General features: G+C 56.6%; 1 protein-coding gene across 3 annotated transcripts; it reads left to right on the top strand.

Annotated features, from left to right (window-relative positions):
* Positions 1 to 78: 78 nt before the first annotated feature.
* On the top strand, positions 79 to 14,183 carry FES (FES proto-oncogene, tyrosine kinase). 3 transcript variants are annotated; one of them, XM_010349580.3, is made up of 19 exons: positions 79 to 1,065; positions 1,467 to 1,770; positions 1,923 to 2,096; positions 3,799 to 3,895; positions 4,032 to 4,215; positions 7,309 to 7,446; positions 7,521 to 7,640; positions 7,843 to 7,965; positions 8,094 to 8,280; positions 8,403 to 8,486; positions 9,260 to 9,469; positions 9,826 to 9,948; positions 10,323 to 10,376; positions 11,007 to 11,125; positions 11,403 to 11,497; positions 11,593 to 11,716; positions 11,950 to 12,107; positions 12,201 to 12,323; positions 13,826 to 14,183. In XM_010349580.3, exons 1-19 carry the CDS (start codon positions 458 to 460, stop codon positions 13,966 to 13,968), a joined length of 3,168 nt encoding a protein of 1,055 aa, XP_010347882.3. In that variant the 5' UTR covers positions 79 to 457; the 3' UTR covers positions 13,969 to 14,183. The 3 variants fall into 3 exon arrangements, with proteins under 3 accessions (XP_010347882.3, XP_074256127.1, XP_074256128.1); XM_074400027.1 differs by having other exon boundaries at positions 987 to 1,065; positions 1,552 to 1,770; XM_074400026.1 differs by lacking the exons at positions 11,950 to 12,107; positions 12,201 to 12,323; positions 13,826 to 14,183 and having other exon boundaries at positions 11,366 to 11,497; positions 11,593 to 11,686.
* The last annotated feature ends 2,588 nt before the right edge of the window (positions 14,184 to 16,771 follow it).

The raw sequence follows: 16,771 nt of genomic DNA, 5'->3' as shown, positions 1-16,771 counted from the left end.
GTCTCCAGTGTGGTACCATTGCCCCTGCATGGCAGCTGGGGATGGGGGCCAGTTAGGCCCTCGCAGTGGCCTGCCTTCCTGGATGTGGGCCTGAGTCAGAAGGCCAAAGTCCTCCAAGGGGTGGGAGGTTGCACCAGCCTTAGTGGAAGGAGGCAGTGGCTGGAGGCCAGCCCCCTGGGGTGGGGCCGGTGACCCCTGAACCTCAGGAACTGAGCAGAGCACTTCCAAAGTGCTTGTTTCCAGCAGTGTGGAGAGCAGCTGGGCATATTGTGTCTTCCTGGGCTGAAGTGACCTGGCTGCCAGGGCTGTGGGGTTGAGGCCTAACGTGGGGGCTGACTTGCTGGGGGGAGCCAGAGCCCCACATGGAAAACTCCGCACCTCTCCACGCCCCAGCCCCTGCCCTCTGACTGCCCCAGGCCTCCCTTAGGACAGGAAGCCCCTGCCTGGGGGTAGGAGGATGGGGACAGAGCCACCAGGACCTGTCCCTGAGAAGCGGCCTCTGTTGGGGATATTTACTTGGAGATTTTATTCAAATGGAAGCTGGCGCCTGAGCCTCTCCTCAGGGAATACCGTGAAGTGGGGAGGGCTGGCCCAGGGTGCCCTCGTCCTCTCCTGCGGTGGCCCAGGCCTGGTGCCAGGACTGCGGGCCTCCCCTCAGCCCCCGACACCCCGGGCTTCCCTGGGTCCAGCATCTGCCTGGGGCCTTGCCCTGCGATGTCGCCCCCCACCTCGTGCCCCTTCCTGGTGTTCCCGGGGCGCTGCGGGGCCCAGGGGGGCTGCAGGGCGCAGGCGGCGCTCAGCTGGGCCATTCTTTCCCGGCCCCCTCCTCCCTTCCGTTTCCGTGGCCGCGCGGCCGGCTGGAGGCTGCGGCCCAGCGCGGAGCAGGGGGGCCGGCAGGCGTCGAGGCCGTCGAGCAGCTCCCGCCCGCCCCTTCCCCTCCAGGCCCGCCCCGGGGCCGGGGCCAACTGAAACCGCGGAGGAGGAAGCGCGGAATCAGGAACTGGCCGGGGTCGGCACCGGGCCTGAGTCTGTCCGAGGCCGCCCCAGGAGCAGCTGCCCGCGCGGGTAACGCCAGCCCCGGGGCCCAGAAGAGCTGGGGGAGCGCGGGGAGCGCGGGGAGCGGGGGGTGCGGCGGGCAGGAGCCAGGCGGGCGTTCCGAGAGCCGGAGACCGACTGGGTGCGGGTAGAGGCCGCGGAAGGCCGGGATGGCCGCAGGGGCAGGGCTCACAGCCGCCTGAGGCTTCAGCTGGCACAGGCTTGGCCTGTCGAGGACCTGGGAGAGGGTGTCCCTGTAAGAGGCCCTGGGTGGAAGGGCCTGGGGAGGGAGAATCCAGGTTGGCTTCTGCTCCTGGACGGGGGAGGGGACCCCTGGTGCTCGAGAAGCAATGAGGGCCAGTGCCGAGGCCAGGCTGCTGCTGTGTACCCCTGGCTGCGTGTGACCGAGGCAGGACCCCATCTTCCCCCAGCCGCAGGCCATCCCAACCCTCCAGTCCCACGCCTGCGTCTCCAGCTGCTGCCTCGCCCCCGGGCTGGCCCCTTTTCTGTCCCAAGGCCGGCACTATGGGCTTCTCTTCGGAGCTGTGCAGCCCCCAGGGCCATGGGGTCCTGCAGCAGATGCAGGAGGCTGAGCTCCGGCTCCTGGAGGGCATGAGGAAGTGGATGGCCCAGCGGGTCAAGAGTGACAGGGAATATGCGGGGCTGCTCCACCACATGTCCCTGCAGGACAGCGGGGGCCAGAACCGGGGTATCCCGGACAGTCCCATCAGCCAGGTGGGCCTCTGTGGGACTCTTGTGGGTGCTGGCTGGCTCTGCCTTCCCCTTCCTCTCCTGGGGGCCCTCTGGAGGAGCGGTTGGAGATTTGGCAGGCCCAGGCTTGGGAGCCATGGTCCCCTCCTCCCTGCCTCCCCTTTCCTGTGCTTTAGTCCTGGGCGGAGATCACCAGCCAGACAGAGGGCCTGAGCCGGTTGCTGCGGCAGCACGCAGAGGACCTGAACTCAGGACCCCTGAGCAAGCTGAGCCTGCTCATCCGGGAGCGGCAGCAGCTTCGCAAGACCTACAGCGAGCAGTGGCAGCAGCTGCAGCAGGAGCTCACCAAGGTGGGTGGGCAGCACGGGGCTTCGGTCGCTTCTGTCTAAATTTTGAGCCTCCAAGGGGTGGTTTTGCACAAGAGGCGGTGGACTCACTGGGGAAGTGGAAATCCCTGACCACAGGCCTGGCCTGCTCCAACCTTGATGCAGCTTCCTCTCCCCACCCTACCACCCCGCCCCCGCCCACGTTGGGCTTGCTTGCAGCAAGGTCTCTGTGCTCTTTCTGTGCCTGGGCAAAGTGCTGGGAATGGAAGGATGACTGGCTAGTCATTTGCCTATGAGAAGCTCCGAATCGGTGCTTGCCTTCGCACTGCGCCACCTGGCCCTGGGTTCTGAGAGTCATGGAGAGGAATGAGAGGGTCAGTCTCTTTGCCTTCAACCTAGGCAGGCTCCTCACATGGCCCCAGAGACTGGGCAGCAGCATGGCCCCCTGAAGACCGAGGACTCGGGCTGTGATGTCAGATTTGACTCCCACCAGCTCCTTGGTGTAGAGGCTGTGATTTGGAGCTGGCTCTTTATCTGGGAGCCGAGTTACCCCCCCCCCATTCAGTGTGCGGATCAGCCTCCCTGCGCCACACCCCTTCCTCAAGTGCAGAGCCCAGCCTTGCCATGGACCCACAGCGGCCCCTGGTGGCAGCCCTGGCCCTACTCCTCTCCCCAAGAGATATCTCGAATTTGAGAGTTGGCCTATTTGTATCAAATTTTGCTGGAACACAGATGGTGGCTACAATGGCGGAGTTGAGTAATTAGGATAGAGACCCTATGGCCTACAAGCCTAGAGTATTTATTTACTATCTGGCCATTTAGGAAAAAGAGTGATCCGCTGGGGGTGGTGGCTCACGTCTGTAATCCCAACACTTTGGGATGCCCAAGTAGGGGGATCATGAAGTCAGGAGTTTGAGACAAGCCTGACCAATATAGTGAAACCCCATCTCTACTAAAAATACAAAAATTAGCCAGGTGTGGTAGTGTGCGCCTGTAGTCCCATCTATTCTGGGGAGGCTGAGGCAGGAGAATCACTTAAACCTAGGAGGCGGAGGTTGCAGTGAGCCGAGATTGAGATTGTGCCACTGTACTCCAGCCTGGGGGACAGAGCGAGACTCTGTCTCAAAAAAAAAAAAGAGAGAGAGAGAGAAAAAAGAAAAAGACTAATTTAGTCGAGGTCTTTAGCTCAGTTACAGATGGGGAAACTGAGGTTGGGGACTCGCCCAATGTATCCCAGCACATAAACAGGAGAACTGGGGCGAGAACTCTGGTCTCAGCTCTCATCTGTTCCTACTGTCAAGAATACAATTTGCAGGACCCAGCACAAAATGAGATTGTGGGGCCCTTTGTTAAAAGATTGTTAAGAATTTCAAGGTGGCAGTAACGGGGCATGAGACCCAGCACAGGGCCTGTTTACATGTGGACGTCCTGCAGGTGTGTGACTGCACAGGCCGCACACACCTGCAGCTGGCCCTGCCTACCACCAGGCTACTGCTCCCAGACCAAGGAGGGACGGCTGTAGTCTGTAGTCCACCTCTTTGCCTCCCTAAGGGGCTTGTCTTTAACAGGCCCTCTGACCTTTGACCCTCAGCTCAGCAGCCAGCTTTCCCAGAAGTCTCCAGGTGCTCCTTGCTGGTGACAGGACCTTTCCAGGGCTTCATCCCAGGCAAGAACATTCCTCATTTGGGGACCTGCTGCCCCACACTGGCCTCTTCTCTCTCCCTAGACCCACAGCCAGGACATTGAGAAGCTGAAGAGCCAGTACCGGGCCCTGGCACGGGACAGTGCTAATGCCAAGCGCAAGTACCAGGAGGCCAGCAAAGGTTTGTGGCTTCCCTTGCTGGCAGTGAGGGAATCCGAGGCCAGTGCTGACCTATCTTCAGGGGTCAGGTCAACAGATAGTGGGGGCTGCCTGGGCCTCCATGCTGTCATCTATACCCCTTGACCCCCATCTGGCAGACAAGGACCGTGACAAGGCCAAGGACAAGTATGTACGCAGCCTGTGGAAGCTCTTTGCCCACCACAACCGCTACGTGCTGGGTGTGCGGGCGGCACAGCTGCATCACCAGCACCACCACCAGCGCCTGTTGCCTGGCCTGCTGCGCTCACTGCAGGACCTGCACGAGGAGATGGCTCGAATCCTGTAAGCCCGTAGCCCTGGGCCCCAGCCCCCAGTCCCAGCCCCCACCCCCCACCCTCACGCAGCCCTAAGCCCAGCCATCAGGCCCAGAGGCAGGACCCAGAAAATCCATTGTTAGGAAAGTGCTGGCCATGTAACCACATGAGAACGGGACAGGCAACTTACCTCCAAATGACACCAGGCCAGGATCCCACTATTCCAGGGTTTTATTACATGCATGGAGCAGTGTTCTGGGTGCTGGATTACAGCAGAGAGCAGAGGGGACAAAAGCATGTGTCCTCAGGGATCTTTCGTGTTAGTGGAGGGAGGCTGTGAGGAGGGCTAAGAGCCATGGAGAAAAGCAAGGGAGGTGGATGGGGACCTGGGAGGTGACAGTTGTAAATAGAGTGGTCTGGGAAAGCTCTTGAGAGGTGACTTCAAAGAGGCCCCTGAGCGGGGTACAAGAGTGAATCGTGGGGCTATCTGGAGAATGACCATTCCAGAAAGGAGGACAGCAAGTACACAGGCCCCAAGGAAGGATAATAGTACCGGGGAACGATAGTCGGAAGCAGCAGTGCCGCCGCAGAGTGAGGGAGGGGATAGTCAGACGCAAGGCTGGAGGAGTCAGGCATCGAGGGCTCCTGGGTGATCGAGGGTCCAGCAGGGCCATCGAGGCCTTTGGCTCTGGGTGAGCACGAATGGCATGATCTGACCTCTGTTTTTTGGTTTTGTTTTAATTTTTTTTGAGTCGGAGTCTTGCTCTGTCACCCAGGCTGGAGTACAGTGGCGTGATCCTGGCTCACTGCAACCTCCACTTCCCAGGTTCAAGCAATTCCCCTGCCTCAGCCTCTGGAGTAGCTGGAACTACAGGCGTGTGCCACCACACCCAGCTAATTTTTGTGTGTGTGTGTGTGTGTGTTTTTGTTTGTTTTTTGAGACGGAGTTTCGCTCTTGTTACCCAGGCTGGAGTGCAATGGCACGATCTCGGCTCACCACAACCTCCGCCTCCTGGGTTCAGGCAATTCTCCTGCCTCAGCCTCCTGAGTAGCTCAGATTACAGGCATGTGCCACCATGCCCAGCTACTTTTTTGTATTTTTAGTAAGGATGGGGTTTCACCATGTTGACCAGGATGGTCTCGATCTCTTGACCCTGTGATCCACCCGCCTGGGCCTCCCAAAGTGCTGGGATTACAGGCTTGAGCCACCACACCCGGCCAATTTTTGTGTTTTTAATAGAGATGTCGTTTCACTGTGTTGCCCAGGCTGGTCTGTAACTCCTGGGTGCAAAGTGATCCGCCCGCCTCTGCCTCCCAAAGTTCTGGGATTACAGGTGTGTGCCACGCCCGGCTCTGACCTTTGTTTTAATATGACCACTCTGGCTGCTGTGCTGAGAATAGACTGGAGGGGGCAAGGACAGAATCTGGGAGGCCAGAAAGCAGGCTGTTGCAGTAATCCAGACCTAAGCTTTTGGCCACAGAAAGACAGGGAGGTAGCAATGGAGGTGAGAAGCGGTCAGGTTCTGGGGATGTTTTGAAGGTGGAGCCAGTGAAATTTCCCTGTGGATTGGAAGTGGAGCCTGAAACAGAGGAGTCAGGGGTGACTCTGGAGCTTTGGCCTGGAGCAGCTGGAAGATGGAGTGGTTATTAACTTATGTGGAGAAGGCTGTGGGAGGAAGAGGTTTAGGAGACAAGGGTAGGAGTTCATTTCTCTTTTCTTCTTTCTTTTTTTTTTTTTTTTGAGACAGAGTCTCGCTCTGTTACCAGGCTGGAGTGCAGTGGCAGGGTCTCAGCTCACTGCAACTTGTACACAATCGTGTTCAAGCAATTCTCCTGCCTCAGACTCCTGAGTAACTGGGACTATACTACAGGCTCGTGCCACCACGCCCAGCTAATTTTTGTGTTTTTAGTAGCATGGGGTTTCACCATGTTGGCAAGGATGGTCTTGATCTCTTGACCTTGTGATCCGCCCACCTCGGCCTCCCAAAGTGTTGGGATTACAGGTGTGAGCCACCGCGCCCAGCCTCATTTTTCAACTAGAGGGGTTGGGGTGTCTAAGAGATAGCCAATGGGATATTTTGAGTAGGTAAGTGAGTATATGAGGCTGGGGCCCAGGGATGTGCCTGGGCTGGGACATGTGGACAGGGGTGGGCAGCTTGTTGATGGCTTACATGGTATTGAGTTGCAGAGCTGGCCACCCAGGGCAGGGATAATTATAGCTCATGTTTACTGAGCGCTCCCTGTACAGCAGACACTCTGCACACAGGATCTCATCTGGATCCTTTTTTTTTTTTTTTTTTTTTTGAGACAGAGTCTCCCTCTGTCGCCCAGGCTGGGGTGCAGTGGCGCAATCTTGGCTCACTGCAACCTCCCCATCTCCTGAGTTCAAACAATTCTCCTGCCTCAGCCTTCCAAGTAGCAGAGTAGCTGGGACTATAGGCATGTACCACAATGCCTGGCTGGTTTTTTCTTTTCTGAGATGCAATCTCGCTCTTTCACCAGGCTGGAGTGTAGTGGTGCGATCTCGGCTCACTGCAACCTCTGTCTCTTGAGTTCAAGCAATTCTCTTGCCTCAGTCTCTCAAGTAGGTGAGACTACAGGTGCACACCACCATGCCCAGCTAATTTTTGTATTTTTAGTAGAAACGGGATTTCACTATGTTGGCCAGGATGTGCTAGATCTGTTGACCGTGTGATCCGCCCACCTCAGCCTCTCAACATGCTGGGATTACAGGCATGAGCCACCACTCCTAGCCTTGGTTTTTTTTTTTTTTTTTTTTTTTTTGGTGAGGCAGGGTTTCACTACGTTAGCCAGGCTGGTCTCGAACTCCTGACCTCAGGCAATCCACCTGCCTTGACCTCCCGAAGTGTTGTGATTACAGGTGTGAGCCACTGCACCTGGCCCACTGGATCCTTATTACAACTGCCAGCGTCCCCCTTATACATATGAGGAAATAGAAGATCAAGGAGAGATTAAATAACTTGCCTAGAGTTGCATGGGTAGCACGAAGTGAGGCAGGGATCAACCCCAGCCCTGACTCCAAACCCAGAGTCCTGGGTCTGAACTGCACAGCCTTGCCCAACCTGAGGCCCCTCTGACTGGGGATCCCATGTGGGGACAGGAAGGAGATCCTGCAGGAATACCTGGAGATTAGCAGCCTGGTGCAGGATGAGGTGGTGTCCATTCACCAGGAGATGGCTGCAGCTGCTGCCCGCATCCAGCCTGAGGCTGAGTACCAAGGCTTCCTGCGACAGTATGGGTAAGCCCGGTCCTTGCTCCTGCTGGGCTCAGGGGCTGCCGGCCTGTCCACTGATAGAGCGCTGTCCCCCACAGGTCCGCACCTGACGTCCCACCCTGCGTCACATTCGATGAGTCACTGCTTGAGGAGGGTGAACCGCTGGAGCCTGGAGAGCTCCAGCTGAACGAGCTGACCGTGGAGAGTGTGCAGCACACGTGGGTGGTGGCTTTTCATCTGGGCCATGGCGGGGCTCCCAGCAGACCACCGGTGTTTATGTAGGCAGGGCTGGGTTGTGAACACTGTCCACACAGAGCTGTCACCAGGGGACTAGGCTTGCTTGGCTCTGCAAGGATGCACTGGGCATGGGTGAGGGGGCAGGAGGGCTTGACTTTAATGCTGCCCTTCTCTTGGGTACAGGCTGACCTCAGTGACAGATGAGCTGGTTGTGGCCACCGAGACGGTGTTCAGCCGGCAGGAGGTGGTTACGCAGCTGCAGCAGGAGCTCCAGAATGAAGAGCAGAACACCCACCCCCGCGGACGGTGAGTGGGCCCCTGCCTGCAGCAGCCTCCTGGACCTCCCTCCCTTCTGCCTTCCCTCCTTGCTGCTGGCTGCCTGCTGCAGACTGAGCGCTCTCTCTCACCCACCCTCCCACCGGCCCTGCCTGCAGGGTGCAGCTGCTGGGCAAGAGGCAGGCACTGCAGGAGGCGCTGCAGGGGCTGCAGGTAGCGATGTGCAGCCAGGCCAAGCTGCAGGCCCAGCAGGAGCTGCTGCAGACCAAGCTGGAGCAGCTGGGCCCCGGCGAGCCCCCGCCTGTGCTGCTCCTGCAGGATGACCGCCACTCCACGTCATCCTCGGTGAGCTGCCCCATCCGCGGCCACTGCCTGCCACCGGCCTGCCCACCTGGGGCTGCGCTCCTCATTTTCGCCCTCCCCCTCCCTAAGCCTGGCCACCCGCTGACGTCTGTCCCTGGCCTCAGGAGCAGGAGCGAGAAGGGGGAAGGACACCCACGCTGGAGATCCTTAAGAGCCACATCTCAGGAATCTTCCGCCCCAAGTTCTCGGTGAGTGGCACGCAGCCTGGGCCCCCTACTGTTGGAGTCTCACTCTGTTGCCAGGCTGGAGTGCAGTGGCACGATCTCAGCTCACTGCAGCCTCCGCCCCCTGGGTTCAAGCAATTCTCCTGCCTCAGGCTCTGGAGTAGCTGGAACTACAGGTGCCTGTCACCATGCCTGGCTAATTTTTTTTTTTCTATTTTTAGCAGAGATGGGGTTTCACCATATCGGCCAGGCTGGTCTTGAACTCCTGACCTTGTGCTCTCCCGGCCTCAGCCTCCTAAAGTGCTGGGATTACAGGCATGAGCCACCACACCTGGCCGTGTTTCATGTTTAATCACTGGGAGGCCCTAGAGAGGAGACTGCCCAGGCTGCTTTTATTGGGAAGTTCCTCTCTTCCCTGCAATTCTAGGCCGCAGATGGCCCTAGACCCTGCCTCCCCTGTACCCCTTCCTCTCCATTGCCCCTGTGTGCTGGAAGGACCAGCAGCCCTGACTATTCCATGGCTCTCCCTGTTCCAGGAATGGTGGGGGACCTGTGGCCTGGTGGAGGAGGCACCAGCTTGGTTTGGGGTTATCCTGCCTAGGCTTCCCTTCCCAGCTCTGCCCAGTGTGATCCTGGGCCAATCCACTGCCCATTCCAAGGGCCTGCGGATGGCTCTGCATGCCACTCCATGGTTGTGAGGACTGGGGGCTTATAGGGGGAAGAGAGACCCCTGCCTGCCCCCACAGCCCCTGCAACAAGCTGGCTGAGTGACTCCTCCTCCATCCTCCCCTGCCCAGCTCCCCCCACCGCTGCAGCTTGTTCCAGAGGTGCAGAAGCCCCTGCATGAGCAGCTGTGGTACCACGGGGCCATCCCGCGGGCGGAGGTGGCTGAGCTGCTGACGCACTCTGGGGACTTCTTGGTGCGGGAGAGCCAGGGCAAGCAGGAGTACGTGCTGTCGGTGCTGTGGGACGGCCTGCCACGGCACTTCATCATCCAGTCCTTGGACGTAAGTGGGGCTGGGACCCCAGCCTTCCAGGCCTCAGTCTCCCCTCCCTTCCCTTCCCCAAAGGGAATGAACTTGCTGGGTAGTGGGTAGCTTCCAGGTCTGGGATGCCTCCCTAGTAGGACTGGCTGAAAGCGGCCACAGAGACCACCCAGTCCCTGCAACAAAGTAGAGACTTGTGTGTCTTCCCCAGAGGGGCAGCAGGACATCATGCACCATCAGATGGTGTCTTTTCAGGAAGTCTCTCTGCCCCTGATCCCGGGCAGGCCCTTTCTTCCCCTCCTGCCCTCCTTCTACCCTCCCAGGGCTCAGGGGCCCCCAGAATGGAGGCCGTTGACCCTGGGTCCCCTGCCCTGCAGAACCTGTACCGACTGGAAGGTGAAGGCTTTCCCAGCATTCCCTTGCTCATCGACCACCTGCTGAGCACGCAGCAGCCCCTCACCAAGAAGAGTGGTGTCATCCTGCATAGGCCCGTGCCCAAGGTGAGCCTACAAGCAGCCCAGCCCATGCTCTGTGACAGGGTTGGGGAGTGTGGGTCAGGACCACCCAGGGTCTGAGCAGAAAGAGCTTTCCAGGCCCTCCGTCTACATACAGGGTGCAGAGTGAGTGAAGTTCGGGGCCTGCCTCCCCCTAGGTTTGGAAGGTCAAGGCCACTCCTACTCCACGGGCTGCACACACCAGGCGGGTGCACCTGCCTAGACCCCGTAGTCATCTAGATGTGGTCCCACCCCGGGTCACACACACAGGTGCCAAGAAATGGAGGACATAGCCTCAGGGACAGAGATGTCCAGCCCTTCTAAGGGCCCAGTACCCCTTTTCTTCAGATTTCTGATCCCCTAACCCCTCTCTTCCCCAGGACAAGTGGGCGCTGAACCATGAGGACCTGGTGTTGGGCGAGCAGATTGGACGGGTGAGTGTGCCTCTACTGGCCTCCTTGTCTCTGGCTGCTTCTCCCGAGTCACACCTGGGTCCCCCACTGCACCGCCCAGAGACCTCCCTGCCCCATCTCATTCCCCACTTGTACCCCGACTCCCTGCCCAGCCCCCGCCACATACTGTCCTCCAGGAAAGGGGACAGAACCTACCCTGAAAAGTCCCCGCAGACAGCTCTGCTGGCCCCCTGACCTCATCACCCCGACCCAGACCACCCCTTCAAGCTGTCTTGTGCGTGTAGGGAGACACCCTGTTGCTGTGAGCAATGAGATACCCGTTTAGGGAAGAAGTTGCTTTCCTAAAAATCAGAATGCTTTTGAAACCCTGGGGAGAGTGAGTTTTGGATTTCCATGTCACTTCTCTCACAGGGGTGGTGGAGAGGAAGGGGAACGGGGTGGCAGGGTTTAGGGACATTTGCAGCCTGGAAGATGGAGGGCGGCATGTCGGAGGCGGCTTTCCCTGCCTACTCCGTGTGCTCTCAGTTCCCCAGCGAGGGGCAAACTCCCAGAGAGCCTGGGGGAGGCGTTGGAGCACGGGCTGCCTGACTGGAGCAGAGAAGAGCACTGCGGGACTGGGCAGGACTTGGTGGGAGCCCAAGACCATTTCAGGGGAACTTTGGCGAAGTGTTCAGCGGACGCCTGCGAGCCGACAACACCCTGGTGGCAGTGAAGTCTTGTCGAGAGACTCTCCCACCTGACCTCAAGGCCAAGTTTCTACAGGAAGCAAGGTGGGTGGTAAACTGATCACCCCGGGTCTGGCACACAAAGAAGTTCCTCTGTGCCTGGCACAGTGTAAAGTGCTTGACCTCTGTGGTGGTGTTTAATCCCTCCTCAAGACCCTCCCATTGTGGGTAGCACCCCCTCATAGTGCCAAGGGGTAGAGGCTGCCCCAGGTCACTTGTCCGGGTCTGCTGGCCTCAGAGGCCAAGCTCTTCTTCCATCATCCCTGGGGGTCCCTGGGGAGGCAGCCTGGCCACGTGGCGCCTGAGCAGCAGTGCCCTCCAGGATCCTGAAGCAGTACAGCCACCCCAACATCGTGCGTCTCATTGGCGTCTGCACCCAGAAACAGCCCATCTACATTGTCATGGAGCTTGTGCAGGGTGAGTACGGGGCGCGAAGCTCCACGTGGGGGCAGAGCCTGGCCAGGTGGCACCCGAGCCACAGGAGGCTCAGCAGGCGTCCTCCCCACCTGCAGGGGGTGATTTCCTGACGTTCCTCCGCACGGAGGGGGCCCGCCTGCGGGTGAAGACTCTGCTGCAGATGGTGGGGGACGCCGCTGCTGGCATGGAGTACCTGGAGAGCAAGTGCTGCATCCACCGGTGAGTGGGTGGTGGCCACGTGCCCTGCCAACACCCGACCAGAGTCACAGGGCCTATACTCCTAACCCCCCGTCCCCCAGCATCAGGCAGCAGCTCCAGGAGGGAGCTGGCCTCTCCAGTAGATAGGGGTGCACAGGGCCGGGAGCAGCTTTTGTCCATGGATTTTCTAGAGTGTTCAGCCAGGGCTGGGAAGGGGACATTGGCCAAACGAGCCCCTGTCCTGTCTCACCCAGGGACCTGGCTGCTAGGAACTGCCTGGTGACAGAGAAGAATGTCCTGAAGATCAGTGACTTTGGGATGTCCCGAGAGGAAGCTGATGGGGTCTACGCATCCTCAGGGGGCCTCAGACAAGTCCCCGTGAAATGGACTGCACCTGAGGCCCTTAACTATGGTAGCTGGTCCCTGTCCAGCAGGCCTGGGTACTGCCGCCTGCCTCGCCCTGGCCCCAGGGAGGATCCACTCACGCTGCCTTGCTCCTCTGCAGGCCGCTACTCCTCCGAGAGCGATGTGTGGAGCTTCGGCATCTTGCTCTGGGAGACCTTCAGCCTGGGGGCCTCCCCCTATCCCAACCTCAGCAATCAGCAGACGCGGGAGTTCGTGGAGAAGGGTAAGCACCCTGTGATGATAACAGTCTCAGTCTGTGCCCTCTTCCTGCTGCTCCAGCTGCATTCTTCCAACTCCCTTAATGCCAACCTTCCCACCGGGCATAATAAGAAAAACCCAGCTGGGTATGGTGGCTTATGCCTGAAATCCCAGCACGTTGGGAGGCCAAGGTGGGTGGATCACCTGAGGTGAGGAGTTTGATACTGGCCTGACCAACATGGTGAAACCCTGTCTCTACTGAAAATACAAAAATTAGCCAGGTGTGATGGCGCATACCTGTAGTCCCAGCTACTCAGGAGGCTGAGGTGGGAGAATTGCTTGAACCCAGGAGGCAGAGGCTGCAGTGAGCCGAGATTGTGCCACTGCCCTCCAGCCTGGGTGACAAGAGTGAAACTGTCTCAAAAGACCAAAAAACAAAACAAAAAATACAAAAATTAGCTGGGTGTAGTGATATGTGCCTGTCTTCCCTGCTACACAGGAGGCTGAGGTGAGAGGATCACACAGTGAGCAGAGATCATGCCACTGCACTCTAGCCTGGGTGACAGAGAGACCTGGACTCAAAAGAAAAAAACCCGGTGTGGTGGCTCACACCTGTAATTTCAACACTTTGGGAGGCTGAGGAGGGTGGAACACTTGAGTCTAGGAGTTTGAGACCAGCCTGGCCAACATGGCAAAACTCTATCTCACCGTTTTTTTTTTGTTTGTTTGTTTGTTTGTTTTTTGAGACGGAGTTTCGCCCTTGTTACCCAGGCTGGAGTGCAATGGCGCGATCTCGGCTCACCGCAACCTCCGCCTCCTGGGTTCAGGCAATTCTCCTGCCTCAGCCTCCTGAGTAGCTGGGATTACAGGCATGCGCCACCATGCCCAGCTAATTTTCTGTATTTTTAGTAGAGACAGGGTTTCACCATGTTGACCAGGATGGTCTCGATCTCTTGACCTCGTGATCCACCCACCTCGGCCTCCCAAAGTGCTGGGATTATAGGCTTGAGCCACCGCGCCCGGCCCTTCAAAACTCTATCTCTACTAAAAATACCAAAAATTAGCCAGGTGTGGTGGTGGGCATCTGTAATCCCAGCTACTTGGGAGGCTGAGGCACAAGAATCGCTTGAACCTGGGCGATGGCACCACTGCACTCCAGCCTGGATGAGAGTGCGAGACTCCATCTCAAAAAAAAAAAAAAAAAAAGAGGAACCCTGTAGCTACTACCAAGTGAGCACCTGTTCTGTGCTAGGCAGTATGTTATTTAATTTGCTTATCACAACATGTGTGGTGGGGATTAATAGTGCCTTTCTCAGATGGAAAAACAGGCTGGCAGAGGTCCCACACTAGCATGTGGTGGGACGGTGGTCAGAAGCCAGGCCTGTGTCCTTTGTGCTCTTGGTGGAGAACAGTGCGTGCTTCAGAACAGTGCATCTTAAGCAGCTCCTATGGCTCATGATATGCCCGAGAGTCTGCTGAGGGCCTGAGTCCTTCCTCATGCCTGGTGTGCGGTGCCTCTCCTCACAGGGGGCCGACTGCCCTGCCCAGAGCTGTGTCCTGATGCCGTGTTTAGGCTCATGGAGCAGTGCTGGGCCTATGAGCCTGGGCAGCGGCCCAGCTTCAGCACCATCTACCAGGAGCTGCAGAGCATCCGAAAGCGGCATCGGTGAGGTTGGGACCCCCTTCTCCAGCCCGTGGCCTCTGCAGGCCAAGGTGCACCTCCTCAGTGGTTCCAGCTCCCACGTGGACAGCTCTTCAGTCCTGGACTCCTGCCCCCAGCATCCACACTGCCGGCAGGGTGCAGCTCTGTGTTTTCTTGTGTCCCTGCTCCCGCCAGGGCTTCCTCTCCTGGGCAGAAGCAATAAAACCACTTGTGCCCACTGAACGCTCCTGGCATGCGCACTCCTCTGGAGGGCAGGTCTCAGAAGGCATGAGGGCTGGTATGGTGGCTGTGGGGAAGAGAAGGACAGCAGTATGCACGGGGCAGAGCTGACTTGACTTGGTAGCGGCTGCATGTGAGACATGGGGAAGGAGGCAGAGAGATCAGGACGATATTCAGGCTGTGGCCAGATGGCGGTGTCATTCCTTGAAATAGGATTACAGAAGAGGATGAGAGCTTCAAGGAAGGTGCTGGGTTTAGAGACGCGGCATTTTATTGGAGATAAAAGTGTGGGTGAAGCCAGGTGTGGTGGTACACACCTGTCGTCCCAGCTACTTGGGAGGCTGAGGTGGGAGACCCACTTGTGCAAGGAGGTTCAAGTCCAGCCTGGGCAACATAGTGAGACCTCATCTCTAAAAATAGTAAATAGGTTGGGTGTGGTGGCTCACGCCTGTAATCCCAGGACTTCAGGAGGCCAAGGCATGTGGATTGCTTGATCCTAGTTTGAGACCAGCCTGAGCAACATGGCAAAACTCCATCTCTACAGAAAAAAAAAAAAAAAAAAAAGCAAATTAGCCAGGCATGGTGGCACACACACCTATAGTCCCAGCTACTAAAGAGGCTGAGGTAGGAGGATTGATTGAGCCTGGGAGGTTGAGGCTGCAGTGAGCTGTGATCATACCACTGCATTCCAGCCTGGGCAAGAAAGTGAGGCTCTGTCTCAAAACTAAATAAATAAAAATAATAAATTAATTTAAAATGTAGGTAAGTCTGGAAAGCCCAGATGGAGGTAAAGGCTGGCAACAGATGTTTGAATCATTGGCTTACAAATGTTAGAGAATAGCTGACGCTGTGGGTGGATGTGTACGACACTCATAAAATTCAAGAGGAGACGAGAAGAGAGTTCCACTCAAAGGAGACTTGATGTGGCCGATGAGGAAGAAAATGCTTTCGAGGGAGTTGTTTCTTAAAACAAATTTATTGAGGAAAAGGATGGCAGACTGGGGAGCCTTCGCCTCCTCCCCTAAATCCCAGTGAAACCTATAAAGTCATCTGAAATACATCACTAAAGGCGAAGTTTGAGAAGGTAAGAAGTGTGAACATACTAAAAAACAGGAAGTGGGAAACATTTGTAAATAGAAGAACAAAGCAGTGAGAACCTTGGAGTGAAATGGCCATCCCTCAGGAAAGTTCAGGAAATAGTTAACATCGCCTGTAATCCCAGCACTTTGGGAGGCTGAGGCAGGTGGATCACCTGAGGTCAGGAGTTTGATACCAGCCTGGCCAAGCTGGTGAAATAAAAATACAAAATAATTAGCCTGGCATGGTGGTGGGTGCCTGTAATTCTAGCTACTCTGAAGGCTGAGGCAGGAGAATTGCTTGAATCCGGGAGATGGAGATTGCTGTGAGCCAAGACCGTGCCATTGCGCTCCAGCCTGGGCAACAAGAGCAATACTGTCTCAATATAATAATAGTAATAATAACATCTATTTTGAAAGAGAAGATAGCGAGCCCTATCACTTGTTTAAACGAGGAAGTTGAGAGTTGTAGTGTGATTAAATGAAAATATGAGGAAGTGAAATAATCCAATGGAAGTGGTAGAAAGCAGAACTGAAAAACTTCAGCTGGGAGGATGTGGTAGGTCTCTGCATGCCACCACTTGCATTGCAACCGCTAGGAAAAAACAGCTAAGGTAAAAATGTCTTTTTTTTTTTTTGAGGCAGAGTCTCTCGCTCTGTCACCCAGGCTGGAGTGCAGTGGTGCAATCTCGGTTCACTACAACCTCTGCCTACTAGGTTCAAGCAATTCTCCTGCCTAAGCCTCCTGAGTAGCTGGGATTACAGGCACGTGCCACCACGCGTGGCCAATTTTTATCTTTTTTTTTTTTTTTTGAGACGGAGTTTCACTCTTGTTACCCAGGCTGGAGTGCAATGGCACGATCTCGGCTCACCGCAACCTCCGCCTCCTGGGTTCAGGCAATTCTCCTGCCTCAGCCTCCTGAGTAGCTGGGATTACAGGCACGCACCACCATGCCCATCTAATTTTTTGTATTTTTAGTAGAGATGGGGTTTCACCACGTTGACCAGGATGGTCTCGATCTCTCGACCTTGTGATCCACCCGCCTCGGCCTCCCAAAGTGCTGGGATTACAGGCTTGAGCCACCGCGCCCGGCGCCAATTTTTATCTTTTTTGTAGAGACACAGTTTCACCATGTTGGTCAGGCTGGTCTCAAACTTCTGACCTCACGATCTACCCGCCTCAGCCTCCCAGAGTGCTGGGATTACAGGGGTGAGCCAATGTGCCCAGCTGAAAATGTCTTATTTTTAAAGAGAATGAAGAGTAGTCACAGAAATAAAGACTGAATGGAGTAAAACTTCAAGGAGGAAAGAGCCCTTCCGAGTTAAACTAGTGATAGGCAACTATTTTCCTCCCTGAAACATTTACCCATTTGGGACATTGCTGAGGATCAGACTTGGCCCAAGCAGAGACTCTACTGGGGAAAAGAGAAAGGAACAGCATTTGGTAGTTACAAGGACTTGCTGTAGATTAGGACCTAGAGGAGCACAAAATGTAGAGCGTTTTCCCCATGGGAC

Source organism: Saimiri boliviensis, chromosome 5, assembly GCF_048565385.1.
Source record: "Saimiri boliviensis isolate mSaiBol1 chromosome 5, mSaiBol1.pri, whole genome shotgun sequence".
NCBI classification, from domain to species: Eukaryota; Metazoa; Chordata; class Mammalia; order Primates; family Cebidae; genus Saimiri; species Saimiri boliviensis.
The sequence above is the reverse complement of the archived record's forward strand: the minus strand, read 5'-3'. Positions and strand labels throughout refer to the sequence as shown.

What these genes read in the sequence shown, in the direction of transcription:
- FES (XM_010349580.3), top strand. Translation starts at nt 458, where the DNA reads ATGGGGACAGAGCCACCAGGACCTGTCCCTGAGAAGCGGCCTCTGTTG. An exon ending in GAGGAGATGGCTCGAATCCT is followed by an intron (nt 4,216 to 7,308) that starts GTAAGCCCGTAG and finishes ATGTGGGGACAG; the next exon opens with GAAGGAGATCCTGCAGGAAT. An exon ending in GTGGAGAGTGTGCAGCACAC is followed by an intron (nt 7,641 to 7,842) that starts GTGGGTGGTGGC and finishes TCTTGGGTACAG; the next exon opens with GCTGACCTCAGTGACAGATG.